The 24,733-nt window shown below is 38.0% G+C and overlaps 1 protein-coding gene across 1 annotated transcript in view; it reads right to left on the minus strand.

The window, feature by feature from the left end:
- The window catches only part of LOC137393845 (uncharacterized), a 125,803-nt gene that overhangs the window by 74,606 nt on the left and 26,464 nt on the right, over positions 1-24,733 (minus strand). The window contains exons 23-40 of the mRNA XM_068080555.1: positions 24,449-24,577; positions 21,772-21,952; positions 19,852-20,141; positions 19,344-19,503; positions 18,921-19,064; positions 17,823-17,995; positions 17,220-17,364; positions 12,560-12,749; positions 12,280-12,398; positions 11,301-11,447; positions 10,117-10,256; positions 9,818-9,977; positions 8,067-8,216; positions 7,475-7,594; positions 6,661-6,831; positions 5,986-6,180; positions 1,934-2,088; positions 1,155-1,260 (exon numbers count right to left, since the gene is read on the minus strand). Coding sequence (XP_067936656.1) covers positions 1,155-1,260; positions 1,934-2,088; positions 5,986-6,180; positions 6,661-6,831; positions 7,475-7,594; positions 8,067-8,216; positions 9,818-9,977; positions 10,117-10,256; positions 11,301-11,447; positions 12,280-12,398; positions 12,560-12,749; positions 17,220-17,364; positions 17,823-17,995; positions 18,921-19,064; positions 19,344-19,503; positions 19,852-20,141; positions 21,772-21,952; positions 24,449-24,577 — 2,875 coding nt within the window. The remainder of the gene's footprint in view (positions 1-1,154; positions 1,261-1,933; positions 2,089-5,985; positions 6,181-6,660; positions 6,832-7,474; positions 7,595-8,066; positions 8,217-9,817; positions 9,978-10,116; positions 10,257-11,300; positions 11,448-12,279; positions 12,399-12,559; positions 12,750-17,219; positions 17,365-17,822; positions 17,996-18,920; positions 19,065-19,343; positions 19,504-19,851; positions 20,142-21,771; positions 21,953-24,448; positions 24,578-24,733) is intronic.

Here is a 24,733-nt window from a genome sequence, read left to right on the forward strand (position 1 = left end):
TTTCACACACTTGAACTTTAGGACTGAGTAAGCACATTATAATCAACTTAAATATAATCAAGTTATATATCATTTTAATCAATAAAATGTATTCTTTTTGTGAAATTATTGTAGTTTGTATGGTAAAACTTAAATTCTTCTAATTACATGCTAGTCTCACTCACTGAGATCTGCTGTGAATCAATAGGAAAACATGAGCAACAGTTAACTAGTGTTAATTTGCCTCAAACCATTCTACTAAATTCTTCTAATTACATGCTAGTCTCACTCACTGAGATCTGCTGTGAATCAATAGGAAAACATGAGCAACAGTTAACTAGTGTTAATTTGCCTCAAACCATTCTACTAAATTCTTCTAATTACATGCTAGTCTCACTCACTGAGATCTGCTGTGAATCAATAGGAAAACATGAGCAACAGTTAACTAGTGTTAATTTGCCTCAAACCATTGTACTAAATTCTTCTAATTACATGCTAGTCTCACTCACTGAGATCTGCTGTGAATCAATAGGAAAACATGAGCAACAGTTAACTAGTGTTAATTTGCCTCAAACCATTCTACTAAATTCTTTCAATTTTTCTCAAATGTTTGACATTTTTCTTTAGCAGTATAAATTCAGTAAGTTGTGACATTTTAATCATTTATTTCTCAGAATAGCATTGATTGGAAAATACTTACAATTAATGCTGCTCCACGTAACAGTCAGAGTATTGTTTTTAAAGACTAGCAAATAAGAACAAGAGAAAGAGGGTCTGAGCATCAAATATTACCGAGCTCATAATGTATGAGTCCTTTTCAAGTCAAATCACAACTAGTCGTATATATTTTAAAAATACTAAATTATAGCAGGTGGCTCAATACTTTTGCACATGACTGTATATAATGAATTCTACAGCAGAAGCCTGTGATTATTTTTACAAAAAAAATTATTGCATGTAAAAGAGATGCTCTATCTGTTTCATATCATTTTGAAAAAGCAGAGGACAAACACCACAACAAGTACAGGAAGAGTCTCATCTGATCAGCATAGCAACTCAAACAATATGTCTATAAGTTAAATCTCAGAACAATTGTGAACGATATACTTTATGTATGCCACTGCATGGTGACCTGCCATACTTTATGGCAACTCGCCTGTGCACAGACAGCTTACCTCCGACAGAGCGCGCTTGCTGCATTATCTCCTCAATAACTTGAGGCCTCTTCAGAGGTGCTGCTGGTGAATTTTGCACTGTGCTATTCTTAGGTACTGTCAGCACCTGCATTTAAAGAAGAATGGTCAATAATTTGCTAACATGAAGACCACTCACAATTTTTCCAACTGACAAAACTAGTGAAACGCGTTTAGCAAGGACGGATAGCAAGGACGGACAACTCAGTAAACGTAAAATTAACTGATGCAAATCAAAGTTATTTAAACCTTTCCATAGCGAAACCGATTATATTGGAATAGGAGCCTTGTTCCAGTGTACCAAACTCGTGTCAGCCAGTGTAGTTTCACTTTTTGATAGACCTTACTAAAATAACTTGTTTGTAAATTTATATTATGACAGCTAATTATCAGCTTGAGTAATTACGATAGAACTTGTACCGGATGAGCTCGGTAGGGAAAGGGTTAAGTATGAATACCTCAACTGAAGAAAACAAAAATTGAGCTCAGAAAATTAAGACCATCCCAGCTTTTGCCTATCTTATAGTTGCATGGTATTATTCCATTTTCTCAAATCATGATTGATCCGACCATTTGTAAACAATAAAACAAATATTGCAACCATTAACAAGTTGTATAACTAGACGTTTGGCCGAATCAAACTGAGCATGACCAAAGCTGTACGGTTGCAAGCTTGTATCATTTGAGAAGCTGTTCCCATCTGAAGCTTCCAACACTTGAAAACTTCAGATGAGTTGTACAGGTAAGGCTCACTGACACACCTCTCCGTCAGCGTTAAGTAACGCCTTGCCATCCAGGCCTATGAGCGCACATGTGCCAGGTGGAAGAGTGACTGTGGACCCAGCGACGTCTGTCACCACATGTCCATCGGGAAGGGTCATGTATCCATCTTCTCCAACCTCGACTATCGTTGTACCTGCAGGTAATGAGTAAAGTTAAACTACCAAGTTAATAAGCTTTGATAGTTGAAGCAAAGGGCAACAAATCGATTGGCACCTGTTAGCGAGGACAAGCAGGTATCTGCTACAATGACAGAAGCATCCTGATGAGTGTATACTAGCTTGTTTCATAGTATGTTTCGTGTGAAATTAAGCACAAGCTGTGAACAATAAATGAGTAAAATATTTAAAAATGCTTTCTGTAAAGAGATGTAAATTAATCCCAGCATTTTCACAGAGGTGCGAGTAGGTAATTCAGCAGTGAACCGCCTGCTGTGATTGTTACAGAGTTCCATTATACATCATATAACTGGTGATAGACAGTCATAGCTTGTCTTGCCAGCACTAATATGACAGCATATTACAGGTATTTGAGCAGGTCTGTTTAGGTTAAAAGCCCAGAACTGAGAGTTGGGAGGTGATATTCTCGATAAAAGAGCACAGTGAGCTTTACCAAACACTTCTCTTGCACACTTAGTCTCTTTTGCGCACTTTTGCGCACTTCCATGTCAACTTTATGTAGGTAATCATTTTAGGTAGGTAGGTAATTAGGGAATTAGCTATTAACTAATCCTCACAAAAAAGGGTGAGCTGTTGTTTCAAACGGGTCCTCACTAGTGTTACACTAACTGCTGTTGTAGTTTATTCACGGGTCCTCACTAGTGTTACACTAACTGCTGTTGTAGTTTATTCACGGGTCCTCACTAGTGTTACACTAATTGCTGTTGTAGTTTATTCACGGGTCCTCACTAGTGTTACACTAACTGCTGTTGTAGTTTATTCACGGGTCCTCACTAGTGTTACATTAACTGCTGTTGTAGTTTATTCACGGGTCCTCACTAGTGTTACACTAACTGCTGTTGTAGTTTATTCACGGGTCCTCACTAGTGTTACATTAACTGCTGTTGTAGTTTATTCACGGGTCCTCACTAGTGTTACACTAACTGCTGTTGTAGTTTATTCACGGGTCCTCACTAGTGTTACATTAACTGCTGTTGTAGTTTATTCACGGGTCCTCACTAGTGTTACATTAACTGCTGTTGTAGTTTATTCACGGGTCCTCACTAGTGTTACATTAACTGCTGTTGTAGTTTATTCACGGGTCCTCACTAGTGTTACATTAACTGCTGTTGTAGTTTATTCACGGGTAAACGCAAAACCCTTGAGAAACAACAAAATGAAATCATAAAGAAAAGACTTCGAACAGTTCCCAATTTCTTGAACAGAATGGAAGCAAGTTTCCGTTACAAAATCATACAATTAAAATTTTATTACCACAACAAACTCAAGCTATTTAATGGATATAGTTGCGGCATGTATGCTGTCAAAAATCTCCAGTCATCATTTTCAAGCTGTTTTTCATAAGCATCCCTATAAAAACCAAATCATTTTGCTGACATGATGAGAATAGAGCTAAAAGTACTGTTAATTACCTACGTGCTGACCTAAATACACCCAAGCCTCTAGCTGGTTTTAGCCAGCTAACTTTGAGGGGCTGTGATAGACTTGTACAAGTTCATTGGGAAGACATATCAAAATGCAGTAAGAACGCAGAATCAGACTTTGAACATTAATTAGTTTTAATCTATATATATATTTTTCAAAGTATGCCTGTTTCCGGTATGTCCAGCTATAGCTGGACATAACGGAAACAGGCCTACTTTAAAACACAATTTTAATATGTCCAGCTATGGCTGGACATATTAAAATTTTAGATTTAAAATTCCACATTATGCTGGACTAGAACTCACGAAGATCACGGTTGCAGAATGAAAATTCAACACTTCAACACATCATTCCTTCCAAACCTAACAAATTAGTAATTCATGGATTAATTTCACATTTTATAACAAACGTCTGTAAGATTACTGTAATAGTAGTTTTATCTGTCAGATTATCTGTGAGATTTACTCTCACTATTGTGTAATATAACAAATCAGTTATTCCTTGCCCTCTTTTACTTACATTTATAAATAGACTAGCTGTGCTACCAGGCGTTGCCCGGGGAATAAAAAAGTCTTTGGTCATGAAATTGATTTGTATTTAACATATAACAAAATTAGCCACTCTAACTTTCAAACTGCATATCATGAGAACATTTTTGATGGATAGCTTCTGATAGAACAGTAACCTTTTTGTATACACACACACTTCTATGCAAGAACTGTTATTATTAATTCAACATATTCAGCATTTTTATTTTGTTTTCTCAGTTCATATTGATTGTATCATTACTAAATCATATTTTATTGTAGTCGTAGCAAAACCGACTTAATTTAACTATTACTTGCTAATTATTTTACATTTACACCTAAATGTTTTTATAGTTGTTTTATTTTATTTTTTTTAATTTAATTGATCTGCATGAAACATTTTCCTCATGATATGAAGATTAAAAGTTAGAATGGCAAATGTTGTTATATGTTAAATATAAATCAATTTTATGACCAAAGACTTTTTTATTACCCGGGCAACGCCGGGTAGCACAGCTAGTCTTTACTATAATAAGAGCCATCTTCGTAGACAAAAGATTGTGTAGTACTGGATTCGAACTTCCAACATTCAGGTTATCAGCCCGACTTATCTTGCACCGAGGCTAATCGTCAACATTTTTAACAATTGAGACTGAATGCGCACATACGCACATGCGCACCTGATGATCTCTCACAGAGCACTAGACTGCCAGGGTACTAGTACCAATAAAACTTGATTACCCTTTACTAGAGAGTGCGAACCCCCTAAGAACCCCCTAAGAGCAGATCAATAATGAGATACAAAGATTACAGGCTAATTACAGATGCCAACTGCTGCAGCTACACGCCGAACTTGAGCAAGATAACTATTTGCAAACATTGTTCTGTCTTCAGCCTTCATTGAAAACAAGTATTTATTAGACACACAAGTACTTTTAACACACTAAAACTCTGTTGAGAACTAACCAAACAGTTTGGTACTGGATATAACCAAGCGACATTGTATCATTTTTAAGACTACACCAAGCTTCTAAGTGAGCCATATTGGCAAAACAAACGGGTGAACTCAGGCGTTGAGTTTGACACAGAAAATATGCATAAATTAATTCTTAGAGCAGACAAGACTCACAAATGACATGCCAACAACTGTTTTCTGAAGGTTACTTTGTACTTGAATTACCTCACGGCAGCTCTGACCATCAGCTGCCTGTCAATCTAAGTTTTCACACATTTTGAGAGCCAGAAAGAAAAGCAACCCTAGTGCAGATCCTAGTGATAACAGACTACCTGCACATTTATCCCCATAATACCTGCTATTCAGACTTCACCTCGTTAGATTAGAGCAGTTATGACCAACACTTACTAGCGTTTGTAAGCCAAAGTAGACAGTTTGATACACTCTCATCCTCGTCTATATAATCCATGCTAATCTGTTAAAATGCGAGTTGGAAGCTCGGAGAAACTCCTATGCTAGCCTCAGTGACAAGAGTGTCAGCGACAATCGTGTCAACTGCACGACTGACTGCTCTTATATTGCATAATGCGGTTAAACCGGCTACTGGCAGCTAGAAAACGCTCTCTGGCAATCTCATTACAGCATTCTTTATCGGTGTTTGTCAACAGGCTTTCTTACGGCGAACTAATGGGGTGATTAGAAGTACAATATAATGCTGAGGCTCTATTTAATGATATTTGCTGCTCAGCGAGCTTGGCCAACAACAACTATTAATTGGCAGAGAACAACAAGGAAAGGAATGGGAGTGTAGACACTAGCAATCAAACTAAGTGCCAGCATAGGTCCGATTTCCTTTCAGAGAGGTACTGACGAAAGACAGCCGGTGAGCTATTAGGCTAATTGCAATCAATAGATCAGAAACAACATCTCCGTGACAGGAGACTCACCAGGTGTGACCTGCATGGGCAGCCCACTAGATTCCAGGACTGGGTTGCCTTCATTGTCAAGCACAGCATCATGCTGTACAGGTGTGACCCTGGAGCCTCTGGGCACTGGTACGGGACGGCCACTCCTAGAGCTAACAACTTTGCCAGCAGGAGATACAAGCAAAAGAGTTCTTGGCGCGGCTACCACTGGTTTGCCTGAAGTGAAATGAAACTGAGTGCAATTAGTACGGCATCCAGTATGGCAAACACTCCGCATTAGATATTCATGATTAGCTTCTCGAAGGCGAATGTGCTTTTGCAAACTTCCAAAGAGAATATGCATTTAGTTCATTCAAATAGCTTATGCTCGCTGAATACAACTATCTTTTGATACTAGATTTCATCATTGGTTATTACTAGTGTTGTAGGAGAGTCTGTAGCTAAGATCTTAACATTCTATGGTTATTACTAGTGTTGTAGGGGAGTCTGTAGCTAAGATCTTAACATTCTATGGTTATTACTAGTGTTGTAGGGGAGTCTGTAGCTAAGATCTTAACATTCTATGGTTATTACTAGTGTTGTAGGGGAGTCCGGAGCTAAGATCTTAACATTTTATGTTTATTATAAAAACCTACACAACATACAAGTGTACAGAACATTGGTGTACTAGATGTTGTCGTAAGTGTAACTCCTCACCATATTTATCAGTGATAGGCTGATTGTTTCCGCTAGTCAGCTGACCCCCATCATCTACTTCCTGTATAGTCGTGCCAGGTTCAACTGTTAGTGGGTGTCCTTGGGCATCCTTGACAGGATTACCATCAAGGTCCCTCAAGAAATCTTCTCCTGGTGCCATTATTACACTTCCTAGAGATTATTGCAGAAATTGCCTTATCAATAACTTACCAACTGAAAATGCTGCAGAAACTAAGCAGAGAAATATTGCGATAATAGCAGTTTCATGGTTTTAATAGTGCTTTCTCATTGCGCCTTCTGAAAGCTTGTTGCTTATTGGTACCCATAGCTTTTTCATATAAAGCTTTCTCTTTGTTTTCAACTGTCAAGATGAACGCAGCTAATAAAGTTTCTGTCAATAAACTGAATATTCAAACTTCATAAACAACAAGAAAAATTTCATCTTTCAACTACCTATGTTAAATCCCTCCAAAAGATTTATTCAAGCGTAAACAAGAAAATAGTATAAAAACCTGTTTTATGAAACGATAATCTATTATAGCCTCTAATTAAAACTCGCCAGTCATGAAATATACATATTGGTATGGACCGCATTAACAATTATTCAAGGTCAATTCCAATCATTATTAGATAAGTCCTTGACTGCCGAGAAAATTACTTGCGGTCTAAACTTAAATATTACTGGCCATGGTAAAGACGTGCTATATCACAAACTTCTTTTGATAGCTAGTATAATGTCTATAGGTCAGGGTAATCGCAAGTAGCTGTAATCCCAGCGATAAGGAAGAACAGATAGAGCGTGGCGTGTACTCACCAGAAGGAACAAAAACGGGCTGGCTGTTGCTGTAGCAGACAGCCTTGTTATCAGGACCAACGGCCACTTCCTGGTTTTCAGGTATTTTCAGCGGGAAATCCTTTTTGTCAAGCAATTTGCCTGCAAGTGGAAAATACCAATAATAGACGCACGAATATAACCAAACATGTATGGTACATGTATTAATTGGAACAGAAAACTTGATCAATGTCCATCAAAATTATTTGAATGTGTCATGTTGAATGCGCCGCCAATATTCTCCCAAATTAAAAATCAGGAAAAATCATATTATTACAATTATAACATTCATTTCAATAATGTTGACTCTACCAACAATTTTAAATTTTTCTTTTTTCTAAACCTTATTCGGCATCAATATTATCTTTAAAAAACGCTATTTATAACGCCATTATGAGACCAAAAAAAATCAAAAGTAAAAATGTGAGTTGTTTCTCCTTTCATTTGCGCCTTCAAGAATTAAGAGAAGACAATTGAAGAGCTGTTCAAAACCCCAAACTGCCCAGTCACAACGAATACAAAGAAATGTGGCAGAGATATCATTGCCATTATTTGCGCAAAGAGCTTAACAGACCTTGGCCAACGTTGGTGTATCCATCCTGGTCACCAGATAGAAGCCTCGTTCCTGGAGTGACCCAAACAGGTTGGCAGTTGTCATCTTCTACTACTGTTTTGTCAGGGCAGACAATATACATGAGCTGCCCGGGTTCAGCCAAATTCACACCTGGTCAACAGACAGACATTTGCCATAGAGTTATCGCTAGAGTTTAATTCTATCAAAGCTCAAACTTGCTAGCTTCACATCCTAGATGTAGATGATGCAAGTAACAAACTAACTAGCTGTCAGTGCTAATGCTGATGAGCATACCAGGGCCATGATATAGTATACATATATATATATATATATATATCTATATATATATATATATGTATATATAAATACTGTAAAACCTTTAATTGAACGCAATTGAAAGCATTTGACAGATTATCATTATATAACCTATAGTTTTTCAGATTTATAGCATGTTATTTAATAGCATCAGTGTGGTAATCTGCTCTTACAATGGATCGACGCTCGTAACTTTTGTCGACGACTCTTGTCGACGATCGACGACTCTTGTCGACGATCGACGACTCTTGTCGACGATCGACAACTCGATCGACGCTTGTAGAAGGTATTGAACAACTAGAAGATGTTCGTTCCGTCGATAGCAGCAATCAGAAAGCAGCTATCCACCCAAATGTTGGAAATATTTGTGTTTTAAAAACACTAACTTTTGCTTCTGGATGTAATATAAGTTGCGTTTATAATATATAAAATATAAGTATATTAAAGTTGCGTTTGTAGTATAAGGTGCGTTTATGTCACTTGTTCATGAATATATAATTATTTGTATCATTTGATAGATTATGCTTATATAACTTATAAATATGCAGATTTATAGCATGTAATTTAATAGCATCCTTGCTGGCTATTTTAACACAGTTTACAATGGATCCATGCTCATAACTCCACTTCTATTCCACATAAAAGCTAGTTTTGGCTGAAAACTTTAGCAAACATATTAATAAGTGCAATGAGCTTTTATGCAATATTGTTAAATATAGATATGAAATAAAAATATGTCTTCAAATTTAGAATGAAATACAAATTGAAAATGTAAATAAATTGCAAAGAAGGACACAGGCTATAATATCATCGTAGGTCAATTGCAAGCAATAAAGATATTGACTGGTAGAGCTATTTCTCGGTTTCTCGATGCATATTTATTAAGAGATCTTTGACAAGTTAGGGGTTAGTTAGCAGATTTATTGTACCCAAAAAGGTTTAATATGGCTCCACCAAAAAAGAGAGCAAAATATAGGCGACATTCGCTTCGCCTGTAATCGGGCTAAATTTATCTTCCAAAAGTTCTGACGCGCCATTTGAAAAATACACCGCCAGCCTCTATTTGAACGCCCTCCTCTAATAGGCTGCTACTATAGAGGAAGGGTTGAGAAATAGAGCGCCATGGCATTTAATTAGAGGTTTTACGGTATACTATGACAGTATGTTTGTAATATAACTCTGTGTAAAATCCTGACATAAATAAAAGATATATGAGTAGAAAAACTTGTAGTGTTTTAAATGAAACCCTTATTATTGTGGGACACGAAACACGCTGTCTCAAGCCGACTAAAATAAAGCTGCTAACATATGTGTAGTCCATTCGGTGGATTTCCTCAAACATTCGCAATATATAATCCTGGTGGTATTTATAAAGCAAATCTATTAGAACTCTATAAATACTTTGCTATGTTGCAGGTCAATCCTCGTGCGTTTACCTGGCTTTGTCACAATCGGCTGACCTCTTGAATCTAGCACAGGTTTCATCGAGTCCACATCTACGAGGACTTCCTGCTCACGAGCGGCTAATATGGGTCGGCCAGCAGCATCACGAAGGCTGCTTCCATCGGGTAGGGTGACCTCTCCATTCTCGCCAGCCTGCAGCGAGTGACAAGCGTGAGATACGCTGCACTAGCTAGTACAAATCAATAACTAGAACACACAGACGGACAAATTAGTTTTAACAAATAAGTATTCAAGGGTGAACTACATGATACACACTGATGGAAATACTTACCTGGAGAATGATAGTTTCGTTGTCTATAGTGATGGAGCGCCCTCTATTGTCAGCGACTGGATGGCCTTCATTGTCGAGCACATATTTCTTACGGGGAGCGATAACAACACTTCCCTGTGGCACTGAGACTACACTACCTTCTGCAAAATATTGGCAAATGTAGGTAGAAAGGCAGGCATATAAAAGCGACTGCTATGCAATGATTCATGGTATATGTTAAAGAGGGCGAGAGCTACGAGTAGATACCAAGGAGACTTCCAGGCAACTGAATGGCTGGGCTGAGTTGATATGAATATTAACAAACATACAATCAACTTTTTATATGAGATAGATTAACTAGATGTTAGATGTGCAAAAGTATGGAGTCACCTTATAATTTTCATACATATGAACTTCAAGACTCAATAAGGACTCAATAAAGACTCATTAAGGACTCAATAAGGACTCAATAAGGACTCAATAAGCCCCATAATATCAACTTAAACATAACAAAGTTATATATCATCTTACTCTTAAAAATGTACCTTTTTCTGTGATGTTGTTGGATTGTTTCTGAGATAAAATTGTAATCCTAATTACATAATACTTTCACTCACCGAGATTCATTCTGTATTAATGAAACATTAGCAAAATTTAATTGGTGTTAATTCTTTCTATCAAGCCATTGTCTTCAACTCTTTGAAGTTTTCTCAACTGTTTGACTTTTTCATTTCCCTAGCAGGATCAGTTCAGTCATTTTTAACAGTTTAAGCATTCATTTCTCAAAACAGCACTTGGCGACCAAATCTTTACATTAAACACCGCTTAGCAACGTAACAGCCGGAGTATTGTTTTTAAAGACTAACAAATAAGAAAAAAATATAGAGGATATTCTGAGTATTAAAAAATACCATGTTTTTGTATTAATGTCCTTTTTAAAACATATTAGAGCTGGCTATACGGTATATATTTCAAAAATACTAAATTATTGTGGGCGGCTCTATAATTTTGCACATGACTTCATCTGTATAAATGTCCAACCATTTCACTAGGAATGAAGCTCAGCATTACACATATGGGTAGCCAACAGCTACCCCAAAAGAAGCAGCTTTGTAACCTCCAAACTAACGGAGATTTCAGGCAAAAGACTATACCGTGTGACCAAAGATACAACACTACCTCACAATTATTAAAGGATAACACACCCGAGTCAGTTATAGGGTAGTAGTCAGGACCCACAGCTATGACATTTCCTGGCTGGTGTTTAAAGACCTTCCCCTCGGGCGTGGCTAATCTCGTGGCATCAGGTAAGTAGACGAAGTGGTCTTGTGCCACAGGCATCAGCGAAGTGCCTGCAATGTTGAACCAGAAAAATAACTTACTGAACTCAGGCGCTGTTGTATATCAGATCAATATCAGAGCAAATCAATTGTCACAAGTGATTAAATAGTTCATTAAGTTGAGATAGACAAGTCGAAAAGGTGGCTGTAACAGTAGCATATCAGTACTTTATGCCTCAGTATGACAGTAGCATATCAGTACTTTATGCCTCAGTATGACAGTAGCATATCAGTACTTTATGCCTCAGTATGACAGTAGCATATCAGTACTTTATGCCTCAGTATGACAGTAGCATATCAGTACTTTATGCCTCAGTATGACAGTAGCATATCAGTACTTTATGCCTCAGTATGACAGTAGCATATCAGTACTTTATGCCTCAGTATGACAGTAGCATATCAGTACTTATTGTCTCAGTATGACAGTAGCATATCAGTACTTATTGTCTCAGTATGACAGTAGCATATCAGTACTTATTGTCTCAGTATGACAGTAGCATATCAGTACTTATTGTCTCAGTATGACAGTAGCATATCAGAAACTTGTGTCTCAGTATGACAGTAGCATATCAGTAACTTGTGTCTCAGTATGACAGTAGATCAACAGTAAATAGGTGTTGTGGAACAAACAGATAATGGAAAACAAGTTTAAAAAGAAATGAACATTCAATGAGCAAATACTTGTTCAATGTGGTCTTACCAATTGGCTGGTCTGTATAGAAGGATATTAACAGAGTCAGGAAAGAAAGGATATGACTGCATAAGCTCTAATATTTTAACTCAAGGTTATCTGATTCAGCATTTTTTACCAACGCTACAAAGGCATACTTGAATTAAGTTCTACCTTGGTCAACCCCGAGGGGTACACCAGCAGCATTGGTGATAGCTTTGCCATCAGGTCCGAGGATTGCTTCTTGTTGCCCAGGAATGGTCAGCCGACTCCCTCCAGGCACTGTTATTATCCTGCAGAGGAATAGCTTCTGATTAGAATCTACTTGAAACATTACATATGCAGCTGCCGTTATATGATATCTAGAAAAATGGCAGCATTTTGATACACTGCCATGATAGCAATCTGTAACTTAACGCTGTGATAGAGTTTTTTCCAGCTAGACAGTACTTACTTTCCATTCTTGTCGGTAAGAGGCATGTCTTCAGGACCGAGGATGACTTTACAGAGATTAGGTAAAACATGCATACGCCTCCCCTCAGAATCGTGTACAGGCTCTCCCATGCTGTTAAATATGTAACCCTGGCTGTCTGGAGTCACTACTTGGCTGCCAACTGGAACCCTCAATGGCTTGTGTTCCTTATCTACAGCAAAGAAGTATACGTAGGCCAGGAAATGCAGTTAGTATTAATGAGAAACTTCTTACGACCGGCATAGGCTTGGGATGACATACAAAGAATCATTTAGCACCACATTGCTTGCCTGTAGCAAATGCAAAGTGGCTCGAAGGAGTTGTCTTTTTTTTATTATGTTGATAGAGATACATGGGAATCTTTTATATATTGCCAATACGAATCACAGGAGCATCTAACCTTCTGTAGCCCAACTATAAATTCAGATAGGTGTACATGGTCAGATAACTCTGACTCTCTCAGGGGGTAGGAAGCTCAGATATAGCTTCAGAAAATGTGAAGTCAACAGATTCTTGGATTATTTGTGCAGCTCTTTGATTAGGAGTAAACAAAAGTATGAAGCTGCAAACTGTCAAGACCCACATTTTAATTGGTGCAATAGACAAACCATGTGCTCCAATTGGTGTGTTAGACAAACCATGTGCTCCAATTGGTGTGTTAGACAAACCATGTGCTCCAATTGGTGTGTTAGACAAACCATGTGCTCCAATTGGTGTGTTAGACAAACCGTGTGCTCCAATTGGTGCATTAAACAAACCATGTGCTCCAATTGTTGTGTTAAACAAACCATTCGCTCCAATTGGTGTGTTAGACAAACCATGTGCTCCAATTGGTGTGTTAGACAAACCATGTGCTCCAATTGGTGTGTTAGACAAACCGTGTGTTCCAATTGGTGCATTAGACAAACTGTGTGTTCCAATTGGTGCATTAGACAAACCGTGTGTTCCAATTGGCGCATTAGACAAACCCTGTGCTCCAATTGGTGCATTGGACAAACCATGTGCTCCAATTGGTGTATTAGAAAGATAATTTTAGCAATTATCCCGACTACTCACTTTTGAAGAGTCTGTTGCCTGGCTCAATAACTACTGGATCTTTTGTGCCTCCTTCAACCTTTGCTGCCTTGCCGTCAGCGCCATGTATTTTTTTACCATCAGGGCCCTTGATCTTTCCATCTTTACTCGGAACAATGAGTTTAGTTCCAGGCGCGACGCACACAAAATGACCATCTCTATCGGTAACTGCCAAATACAGAAACATTAAACATGCTAATATTATGCAGCGTGTCTTAAAAATTATCAAAGGCATCAGCAAGTGCTTGAGCAGTTCCACGCAAAAGCACAGTAAAGTTTCAACTAAAACATACTCTGCAGAGTGTTACAACCTAGAGTATGCACAACTAGTCTTTGTGTAGCACTACCTGAACAGTAACAGCCAGCGATCAGTCACTGACAACCCACTGCTTTACTAACCATTTATCACTAGCCTCCTGACTTTAATGTGAAATAAATTAGAAGAGAAGAGCTATAGCCAAAGGAGCATGCGTAGAGAAACAACAGAAAAGGACATGATTGAGTCGGTGGCTGTGCTGAATGCGGAGAAAGTTGATAGGCCACTCAACTACTTGGCTGCCATCATCAGCCACCCCTGTGTACCGTGTGTAGCGGCTCCACATTTGTTCCGCTAGTGCGTCAATGACTTAAAACTGTATGTTAACACTTAACCAATATATGTTAACACTTAACCAATATATGTTAACACCTAACCAATATATGTTAACACTTAACCAATATATGTTTACACTTAACCAATATATGTTAACATTTAACCAATATATGTTTACACATAACCAATATATGTTAAAATTTGAGATGACTCGCTTAGGGTATTATTAGTGCAATGACTGCACACTGAAACGCAAGTTAAGTCTTGTCTGTTCTTAATCATGTGTTTACTACTCCATTACTCCATGGCTGGTAAAAAATAAACTACATTCGGGTTCTTGATAAGCGATATCTATAAAGCAAGGTCTATCCAAATGTGCGTGCGTAAGACTATTTTGAATTTACAGTTCTAAGTTTTTTTTCTAAGACTATTTTGAATTTACAGTCCTAAGTTTTTTCTTCTATATTTTTTTGTATATTTTACTTTAAAATCGTTTCCCAGAAACTCGACTTACACATGAGTATATATGATACAAAACTTAACCAAAACCACAATTTAAACATTACTAATTAGGTGTTTCTACCACTGAGCATCCCTAGAATATTAGGGAATGTTGAGATAAGATATCACAACCTAATTAAAAGATGCAGCGGTTATACAAGGGTCTTTCAATGTCATGTCTATCCTCTCTCCGAATATTTGAACAAATTTTTATGACAGCCTCGACGTGAAATGAGAAACTGTCGCTTCCATAATATTTGATCAGTCCACAGCTAATTAATCATGCAACATGCAGAGAATGAGCGATGTAGCCCTCCGAGTTGTAGAGTCGAGAAAACAAGAAGCAACCAGAGGAGAGCATGGCATGGATAATCAGAAAAATATGATTGAAGAAGACATGCCAGCTGGGTAAAATGCAAGATTGCTTCAAAACAAACCAGTACCTAGCTTCCAGAGTGTTGGCTTTTTCTTCCCTAGATAGCAATGAGAGATGGTAAATAACCCTATGCATGAGTCATCTACCGAAAATGTCTAGTTACAGGGTAAATAACCGTGTGTAAAAACAATAAAACACATCAGACAACAATAAATCTCAGATAACAAAACAATAAATAGAACACTCAGACAAAACACCAGTCTGCTGTTGAGCCGGTCTCATGAGTCATGCACGGTGTGATGTGGCATCTACCACTTCTCTCACTTCTTACCATCGCCTCTCCGTACAAAAGTTTTAATAAAATTTGAGCAAATATTTGACTTTACACATGATGCAATTCCCAACATGCAACACTCCAAGTTTTATAAAACATGACAGTTTCATCAGTACAATTGAAGAGATTGGTTAACATAACAGTAATAAAACAACAGCAATAAAACAAAACAGTAATAAAAAAAATAATAGCTAAGTTAATTTAAGCTTTCGGAATTAGAGTAAGTTACACAACTGATCTCTATAACCATCTCCACCTCTCAACCTACTCTCCGTGAATCCTAATAAAACAATAAGCAATAAAACATTTTTTTTATTAGCACTTTATTAATTTAGTGTTTTACATATCATTTAGTCACTACATTCAGTATGTTTACATTCAGTATGTTTAAAGTTTTATATAATTACCTCCAGTATTTATCTTAAGCAATATTTAAAAATTTAATGTATTATAATATATTATTATGGGAATGTATGATATTATTTAACTCCAACTTGAATGTATGATGGTGTTAACATATGAAGGACATTTCAGAACGAATTAACTTTGTCTGTAGACAGTTGACTAAATTTTTATTCTACTTGGCTATATGCATGCCAAAGAATGTCTTCATTCCCACAACAGTCAATTATAAATAATACTTAATAGATAGCATGCACCCCAACAGTAACAAACCAGTACTAGTCAGTGAGGATCCAGCGCGACCATGAATGTAACATTACCTAGAGTGTGTTCAGGTGTCACTATGTAGCATCCAGACTCAGGATTGACCGTCAGCAGCTGTCCAGTTGAACCTTTAACCTCTACTCCATCTGATTGGACCACTTGACCTACAAGCCATATTTGGAAAAAAATGTGAAAATATGGAATCTGATTTGAGGAAATTAACATCAACATCCAATTTTGCAATCATTTTGGCAGGTGAAACAATTTTCTCTAAAAGAAGTGAATAGAAATAGTTTGGGCATTTCAGCTGTAGAATTTTGCAATTTAAAAATTTTAGTCGATGATAAGTTTTATGATGGATAATTGAAAACTAAATTCACATTTACGATTCACATTTACGATTCACATTTACGATTCACATTTACAATAGCTATCGTTTTATTGGCCAACAAGAGGGCATACTAGCAGGACAGAAAAAAAAGAAATTAGATGCAAGATGTATCAAACTAGGTAAACTGATCTAACAATGTCTGCAGATTGCTTGAGAACCTTGAAGCATCATGCCTATAACAGCGCTACAGAATTTATGTCTACCACGTGCAACTACTAATGTTGATTAGCTGAGAGCATGGTCATGTAGCAGTGTGAGAACAACTCCTCATTTGTAATTTGATCTTATCCTGACTCAGATATACAGGAAGCGACATCGCTTCGAGGAGTATTTATTAATTGATAAATGAATCATATGCCAGGGCCGCGCAAGCTGTACAATAATGGCAGCTAGCACCATAAAAAAATAAAAGTAATGTTTGGCAGCTCAAATAGCAGATGACCTTCAGAAAAAGATGCTGATTTAAAACAGCGTAAGTTATTAACGATCCACAATAAGAAAACAGTTAGCTTATTGGTTTTCCATACCACTCCTTAAAAATAAAACATAAACATGTGGTATGAGGAAGTACTTGGGTGTCATGCTGGCCATACAAACATACATATTTATATTGTACAGATATTTATTACAAGGTATGGTGCGGGAGTGTGCCCAGCTCTTGTGCAGTGAAATAGAGGCTATACCCTGAACTAATCCTCGAGGACTCACCGTTTGTGTACGGTACAATCAGTTTACTTCCAGAAGGTACCACTATAGGCTTAGAGTCTGTACCAATAACGGGCAAACCATACTTGTCCACAACGACTCTCTGGCTAGGTTGCACTTTGACAGCCTTTCCATCTGGCCCCAATATCTGAAGCGGAGAGCAATGATAAGCCGTGGCACCAGTACTTAATAACGATTGGCCAATAAAACTTTGGCTGGGTACTCCTAAAGTCAAGCATATTTACATGCACTTCAACGATCCCCCAGCCGTCCATGCCTCCATATCTCATTCCATTGATTACTCTAAACAGCTACACACGAAAATGAAAAAAATAACCGGGCTATGTTGGTAGACTCCGTACATCAACAAGTGGTATGATTAAAGTACCATCTGAGCATATTATGAAAGCATACCAGCTATTCAACCAATAGGCCAGCCTCATCCAGAGGCTGGCCGATTTTTCAAAACCGTTCGCTACAAAATATTTGAACGTTGAACTATTTCAAAAATATTTTTGAAATAGTTTAAGCTAAAGCTTTAAAAATAACAACTTCACAGAAAAATAATGCCTACAAAAATATTCTGGATAATTATGGTTAGCATACCTTTTTCCTGTCTGCTCCAAGAAGGGTGCCATCATCACTGCCCGGTATAAGTCTACAGCTTGGCGAGACTCGAACTATGTCACCATGGGAGCTTGTCACAACATCATTGGATGGAGAAAGGATGACAGCTGCGCAAAATTTATCAACTACCTGCACTGGTTTGTCAGATTTATCTACAAAATACAGAGGAGACAACAATGAAAGAACAACAAAAGGTAAAAGAGACCAACTATGAAACTACATAGACAAGCATGAGCCATTAATTGCTAAAGCTTTCAAGGTGTTTGATACGATGCAGAAACACAAGTGTGCCTTAAACTGTATATTGCCATAAACATGCGACTCCGTTAATGGAAGGATGAATTACAATGTAGCAGACGCATAGCTACCTGCCAAACAAATGAAGGCGTATATTATAAACACAGACAGCAGTGTACACCGCTGAACAGCATCATAGTTCACTTAGGTCGGACTCGGGTATAATCTAATTGTCTCAAATTAGCCTATAGTAGTTTTAGCAAAGAGATACATTTACTCCAGGCCTTTTAAAATATCTATTCCTGCACCAGCTGCACTACTTTCAGAGTTCTTTCCAGCCAGTAAAGCAAATAAAGATATTTGTATGACCCAAAAACCTTAAGAACAGAGTAAGAATCAAAGAGCAAAACAAATAATAGGGGGTGAAGGTAAAGGTTCTCTGAGACTTGAGTTCTTAGCCTACGAACTGCATTCAATAAAATATATTTATTCCATTCAGTTTTCAGCTCACTCCCACAAACCGGGTGCTATCTATTTCACAAGATAAGCCAACTTTCAGCAGCAGCCCCTTTATAGTGCATCCATTAGCTGTGTAAGTAAAATCTCGAGCAACTATTCCCTCATCATTGTCTGAATGGAATGCTCGCTGATATGCAGCAAGTTGATGCAATGTTTGGCAAGACAGCTTCGGTCAGCATCAAAGAATGCACAGATGAAGGAAAATCAACAAACTAGAATAACAAAGTCCACCATTTGATATGACAAGCCTCTGTCTGTCACATTCCTTAGTGACATCACGTAACAGGTACTTAAGGTACCACGACCATAGCCCGCGGTTACCTTTAATAAGCTGACCAGCAGAGTTGGTTACAGTCCTGTTTACATTAGGGTAGGTCAGTTTGCTCCCAGCTGGAACACACACTGGTTCATTGTCGTCTCCTATGACCGGCCTTCCATTAGCAAAGACTATGTAGTTCTGAAGGCCTGTAGCGACAAATAGAAAGAACTCAGTGAGTGCTCTTAATCATATGCTAGAAAAATGTCAACTGCTCCACTTATGGACTTTCTCCATGAACTGTGTAGCATCATGTGTTCATAAACTCATCAATAATGTTTCCCAAGCTAGGTCTGAAGGAAATTACTGTCAGAGCTACTGGAAGCCAGCATTTGCCAGTTGTTTTATCCTAGAATTGCAGTTCATTCGCAGTTAGTTATTAAAACTTCTGCCTTTAATATTTGAAAAACAAGAATGCTTTAGTTTACCTGGTGTTATGAGCACGCTGCCAGCTACTACAGTTAGTGGCTTGCCCATAATGTTCACTGTTTTCATGTCAGGTCCAACAACGACAAGCATGTCAGGTGAGGCATGGCGAATGATAACAGGTTTGTCAGTGTCACAGTCAAGAACTGGTCTATCATCCACCTGCAGACCAACACGCAATTTACTGTGAATTACGATTGAAGGGTGACAGAGTACCTGCTGAAGATTTAATGATGTCAGAGCGCCGCTGGAGATTGTAGGGGAGTCAGAGCACTCGGGCAATAAATCAAGGAGCGTTGTGAAAGAAAAATCTGGTAAAGTGTTTCCACAAGACCTCTTTTTTACAACATAACAAGGTCAGCAAAAATAAATGATTGTAATGGCGAATTATGAGATATTGTGAAGAACTGGCCTCAAAGGGAAGTTCAACAGAATGATGCAAACAGAATATGAGGTGAAGCACTCATATATGCTACTGAGCAAATACACTTGAAGGATGAGAACGCTGACCTTTACGCGGCCATCTTTAAGGGGTGTGACCAAGAGAGTGCCCGCCTCTACAACTAGTGGGTTCTTGTCATCGTCTAGCGTAAGCTTGCCGGAAGGCTCGAGAATAATCTTGTTGCCACTAGGCTTTACTCGGATTATGTTACCCTCCGTGTCTGTGATTGGCTTATGGTCGGGACCATAGATGGTTCCATCTGGAGCCAGTGAGTATCTAGAATGTGTATCTGGAACCAGGGCGATGGGGCGCCTGTCACTGCCATGTAGTGTCTTGCCATCCGGACCAATAATTTCTCCTAAAAAATATGGCTGGCCTTATTTACAGGTCTGAGTCTGGTAAAACACGATGTTAACACCATGATATTAACATGTTCAGGTAAAACGCCATGTTAATACCATGATGTTAACATGTTCAGGTGAACAATATGTTAATACTATGATGTTAACATGTTCAGGTAAAACGCTATGTTAATACATTGATGTTAGCATGTTCAAGTGAAACAATATGCTAACACCATGATGTTAGACAGAGTCTCATGTAGAATCCTAAAATTTTAGGTCATCTGAAGTATCAGCTATGTTATACCTGACTAAGGTGTACATGCATATTTAACAACGGCTCAAAAAACATCAACAGTTTCGACCAACTATTTAATGACATATAAAATAATTACACATCATTGTTTACAAAATGCTAATCCAAGTTTTGAAATGTTTCATCCAATCGTGATATAGTTCCGGAGTACAGAGCTTTTGCATGCGATATGTGCAGAACATTTCAGCAGTAAATTCGGACAGGCGCTGATAATGTTCAGTGGAAAAGTGTATGGTTTGATCTCGAACGACAAGCTCCGGTCACACATCAGTGGAATATTTTACTTTTTGAAAAGTCTATAATTTCTTTGAAAGTGATATTATTAGGAACAATCGGAAAAGCAAGCGAAGGTAGTCTTTCGTCAGCCATTATTTAGTTTTATTAAATAAAATGAGTGAGAAATTCAGCTAGCAGTTTTTGCAGAGCAGTTTTATATGCTAAGTTCGAATGCCATTAATTGATTAGTCAACTATCGGAAATGATAGTGCATAAGTCTTTTGATACGTCATTACATGACTGGTAGAGACTGTAGTCGTAGACTGTAGAGCTGTGACCAAATGATCTAAAATTTGGTGATTATATTTGAGAGACTCTGCTTAGCAACATGGTGTTAACATATTGTTTCACCTAAACATGTCAGCCACCACATCGTCTAGAAGTGGTCTGGAAAGTAGAGTTGACTGTGACAAAAGTCACCTACGAGCACCATGTGTAAATCTTACAACAGACTTGTATGGTCTGGCATTAAGTAATTGGTGTATGGCTTTTGCTAGAAATGTTTATACAGTCAATCAACAGCTCTGCGCCACAGCTCCACGCTACAGCTCTACGCTACAGCTCTATACTACAGCTCTATACTACAGCTCTACGCAACAGCTCTATACTACAGCCCTACGCAACAGCTCTACGCCTACAACTATAGGCACAGCTCTACGCAACAGCTCAACGCAACAGCTCAACGCTACAGCTCAACGCTACAGCTCAACGCTACAGCTCTATACTACAGCTCTACCCTATAGCTCCAGGCTACAGCAGTTCATCAGCTCTACGTGCAAAACAGTGAGCAGGAATGCCCTGATTGGTAATCCAATACTACCTGCTACTGTTATTGTATGTGTGAAGCTATTAGCTAAAATGTAAACTATACATTCACCGTAGTACAGCATTTAAACTATAACTGTCATTCAAAAATACTAAACTGTGCAAAGCAACTGACAAAGAGAAAGCTAAATGCTGAGAATAAACTCATCCTAGACAGATGATTTTACAAGGGAGAGTGAGATAGGGAAGTATTAGGTATAAGAATTCATGGCAGGCAGCAGTAGACCAACCGGTAGGAGTGAGCACATATCCAGGCTCAGAATCATCATCCTCTATATACTCGGGAGAAGCGGACTCCTGCTCGACAGCTTTTACAGGCACTATCTCCTCGGGAGACTTGTACATGTCATACATCTTTGGATCCGCACCTTTTGGGGGAATAAAAACCCCACCAGCAGGCTGGTCTTCGTTCTAAAAAACAAAAGCATGATTGAAGTATATTGTGCAGAATTGACCAATAGATGCTCGCGTTGAAGATTACTTACGAATGGTCGTATCGTGGCTCCAACATACTTCTTATTCACCCGCAGGCTATTTCCGCGGCTAACTTTTCTTTTAATCGAAGTGAGCATTGTTAAATTAAATAGTAAGTAGTATTAGCATGGTAAACAATCACTGCTACGTGTGTTTCCATCGAGCAGTTTTGTCAGGTATGCAGGATATGAATTAGAGTCATTGACAATAGCGATGCGTTCAGGGATGCGCAGACCTGCCAACTGATCATAAATCAGGTGTCTTCAGCATAGCTGCATAGATTCACATGACTGGAGTGGTCATTCCTGTATATTGAGCAACTATACACGCCGGGTCTTATAATGGATACAAAAACACAGATATATATAACTGTGGTATATAATATAGACATACGCAGAGTTGACAATAGGTAAGGCTCTTGAGATACAGCAACAGACCTGAGTGTGAGAGTGAGAGTAGCATATATAGAGTTGAACCTAAATGAAGGAGATTACAATAGCCCATGATCAGTAAAGAGTAACGATACGCTAGTTCCATATTATGGCATTTTCAACCTCGGAGCGATGGCTTCATAGAAAATCAGTTAAAGGTTGTATGAGAATAAAGGGCTGGTCTGTACTTAGTTTATTGAGTCAATTACTTCATCAAGTCAATGTAGCCCTTGAACCCGCTATCTTTATCTAAGCAATTACAGGAATCTTGACAGTTTCTAATATGAGCAACGCGAGGATAACTCTCCTGAAACTCTTAGCTTCAGATTACGATTCTTTGCTCTAAACTCAGTATTACTAGCTGCTCTACTGAGCACATGACGACTAATGTGAAAGTGTCACTGCTAGTCATTGAAGCGAGTGGGCAGACAACTACAACTGATTACCGGTGAAGTAAACTACACTACCAATTTTCACAGGCTGGGACCAGCTACAATCACTATAGAATGTCACATGTTGAACTGTTTGAAATTGTGGCTGTGAATCTGGAGCGGACTGAGGTGCTAAGCAGTTCATTCCATGCGAATATGCACGAGCGAGAGAGGCTATGCGTGTTTATATCATCAGACCCAACTTTGACTTGAATGCATAAATATTAGTAAAAACTGACTGGCCATGCATTGTTAGTAGCCTCAGCTAGTATTACCAGAATTGTAATCAAGACCGAGCAAGGTATGATCACTCGGTCAAACTTTTAGCATTTGCAATCACCTACCTCCCACATGATCTAAATAATACATGAGAGGATATGCTGTAATAGATGTCATACTGAAAACTACAAAAAAATACCAATCTAATGTTAGCTTTGCTCATTTAGATTTAGCAGCTAATAGTTGAGTTTTCCAACCAAATCCTTAACAACTTTTATCAATATCTGGATTTAACAAAATGTTAGTGGTCATTGACAAAACTACAAACACAGTTGAAACTCCTATAATAATGCAAACCTCCTTTTACGTAAATTTCACTGAGCATAACGAAATTATTTAAAGTTTTTGTTTCGTACTTCGTAAGAAATCCCATATCATGTAAAGCCTTACGTCGATGAGAGGTTTCATTTTTATTTGAATTTGATTTGAATTCAAGTTTGATTTAAATAGTAGTTAGCCCATAAGAGTCTCATAGTTAGCCCTAAAAGTATCATTTTTTCTTGCCAAACTTGGAAAAAAAAACGACAGGTGGGATATCTATTTTTACTCTATTCCATATATCTTTTGACTTTATATTCTTTGCAGCATATTCTTTTCTATTAAGTACCTTGCTGTACTTACAGAACTTGCTGTACTTACAGAACTTGCTGTACTTACAGAACTTGCTGTACTTACAGAACTTGCTGTAGAAAAAAACATTGAAAGTATGCGCTTCAATTAAATTTACATAAAACTACTGTAATTATGAACCTTAAACCAAGTGTGAGTGATAAGAAAAAAGGAAAAATCGTCGACACAAAAATAGTTGATACCACAGTTACTGTAGTTATTAAATCAAAAAGTTAATTTTCACTCTTTTCAATTTTAATAGGCAAAGGAGCGAGTTTGTGAAGATCTTGGAATGCATCTATTTACAAATATTTTACACTTCACATAACGTAAAACGAACGTTTTCAGAATGGATTATTTACATTGTAAGGGCGTCTACTGTATACTAAAAAAGTGCTCTGTACTCAAAGAGCGATGTTTAAAAGCAAACTTGGATGCTGCAATATTTTAACTCCAATGATTGCAGTATCAAACCAGCCAGCGTAACTGAAGATCAACAGCAGGGCTAAACAAGGGAGTGCAACATAACAATTTATAATATAACTAAATTCAAAGTGATAATCGCGGACGCTATCTCTCACACTATCGCACACGCCTCCAAGTGAGCTACATGGCTGAGCAAGAAGCAAATGAGGTGTTTCCTTGTTTCTATCATTACTTTCACGCACTAATACTTAGCTGACCTCATCGGCTGGAGCGGAGTCATCGGTAGCTTGAGTTTTCCAAGGTTCCTGCTCTGCGTTGCCTTCGCTTATATTATCGTTGGCCACAAGGGAATGTGCGGGCAGATAACTAGTTAGCGCCTTATCTCCCTACACAAGCAAGATGAATACAACATGAGTACAACAGTGTTACAACATAAATACAACAGTGTTACAACATGGGTACAACATAGTTAAAATATCAATGCAACAGTGTTAGAATATGACCACAACAATGTTGTAACATGAATACAACTGTATTATAAC

This window comes from Watersipora subatra, chromosome 4 (assembly GCF_963576615.1).
Source record: "Watersipora subatra chromosome 4, tzWatSuba1.1, whole genome shotgun sequence".
Taxonomy (NCBI): Eukaryota; Metazoa; Bryozoa; class Gymnolaemata; order Cheilostomatida; family Watersiporidae; genus Watersipora; species Watersipora subatra.